The 986-nt window shown below is 47.9% G+C and overlaps 1 protein-coding gene across 1 annotated transcript; it reads left to right on the top strand.

Annotated features, from left to right (window-relative positions):
- Positions 1–143: 143 nt before the first annotated feature.
- Positions 144–494, top strand: Pmar_PMAR007385 (hypothetical protein; the record flags this gene model as incomplete). Its single annotated transcript, XM_002787958.1, has 2 exons — positions 144–332; positions 378–494. Coding segments are annotated over 2 exons (306 nt in total), but the record flags the coding sequence as incomplete, so codon positions are not given.
- Between the last annotated feature and the right edge of the window lie 492 nt (positions 495–986).

Below are 986 nucleotides of genomic sequence, written 5' to 3'. Positions count from 1 at the left end.
TATAAGGTATCCCATCACTCGTGAATGAGGTCCCCAAGGGTTCGCCATGTCTCCTCCCAGTCGCCACTGGTATGGCTATCACTCTGGTCCTCCTAGCAGTTATGAAACGACAGCGAGCGGCTCATCCAAATGCTAAGTAAAAGTGCTTATCCTTATTCCCGACTGGAAAGCCTCCGAGGTTTAGATACGTAGTGTGGTCCCGGATCGATCAGAAGAGCTGCTTGAAGGCTATGCAACTTGCAGGGTTAGAGGTGGTCAGCGTTGATCAGAAACAATCAGACTCGGAGACAGAGCAAGGCCTTGTTACTGATGTTGATGCCATACGGGAAAAGGCATGAGTGAGATTTGGATGGTCGTATGCTGATCGTATCCCTCAGGTTGACTACCTTGGAGGAGCTGATTCAGTGGTTGCTATTATCGGGACCACATCGACGTTCGCTCCTCGCAGTCCTGATGATATCCCTGCGCTGGGCAAAATCGCTAAGGAACTCGACGTAGGTCTGCAATCGACTCGATTGGTGAAGGGGGTTCCCGATCGAAGTTGGAGAAATATGTTTGGTTGCCTCAGCTGAGCTCTAGAGTTCACTTACGTTCTCGGGTAGAAGTATTCTGAAATCGAGAATTATATCTCTGAAATCTGCTCAAACTTTTCCTCACACATGTAGTTGACCATGTGCATATTTTCCCATACCTGGCGTGATTGTGGAATTCAGAATGAACTTGAGGTTGCTCGGTTCATTGGACCGCAAGCTGCACTATCACCCAAATTTTACGGGTGAAGAATTAATTCTGGACCACCCCTGAATTCTGAGTGCCAGAATTGAGGTGCTCTACACCCGGGGAGTCCTCTAGAAATCGACAGCGTATTGATCATGCACTTATCGCTACTTCATAGGTGCCACTCATCGTGAACAATGCCTATGGTTTACAGTGCACTAAATGTTGTTCTTTTATTGAAGAGACAACAGGGATCCACAGGCTCGGGT

This window comes from Perkinsus marinus, assembly GCF_000006405.1.
Source record: "Perkinsus marinus ATCC 50983 genomic scaffold scf_1104296929022, whole genome shotgun sequence".
Taxonomy (NCBI): Eukaryota; Perkinsozoa; order Perkinsida; family Perkinsidae; genus Perkinsus; species Perkinsus marinus.
This window is presented reverse-complemented; position numbering and strand designations above follow the sequence as displayed.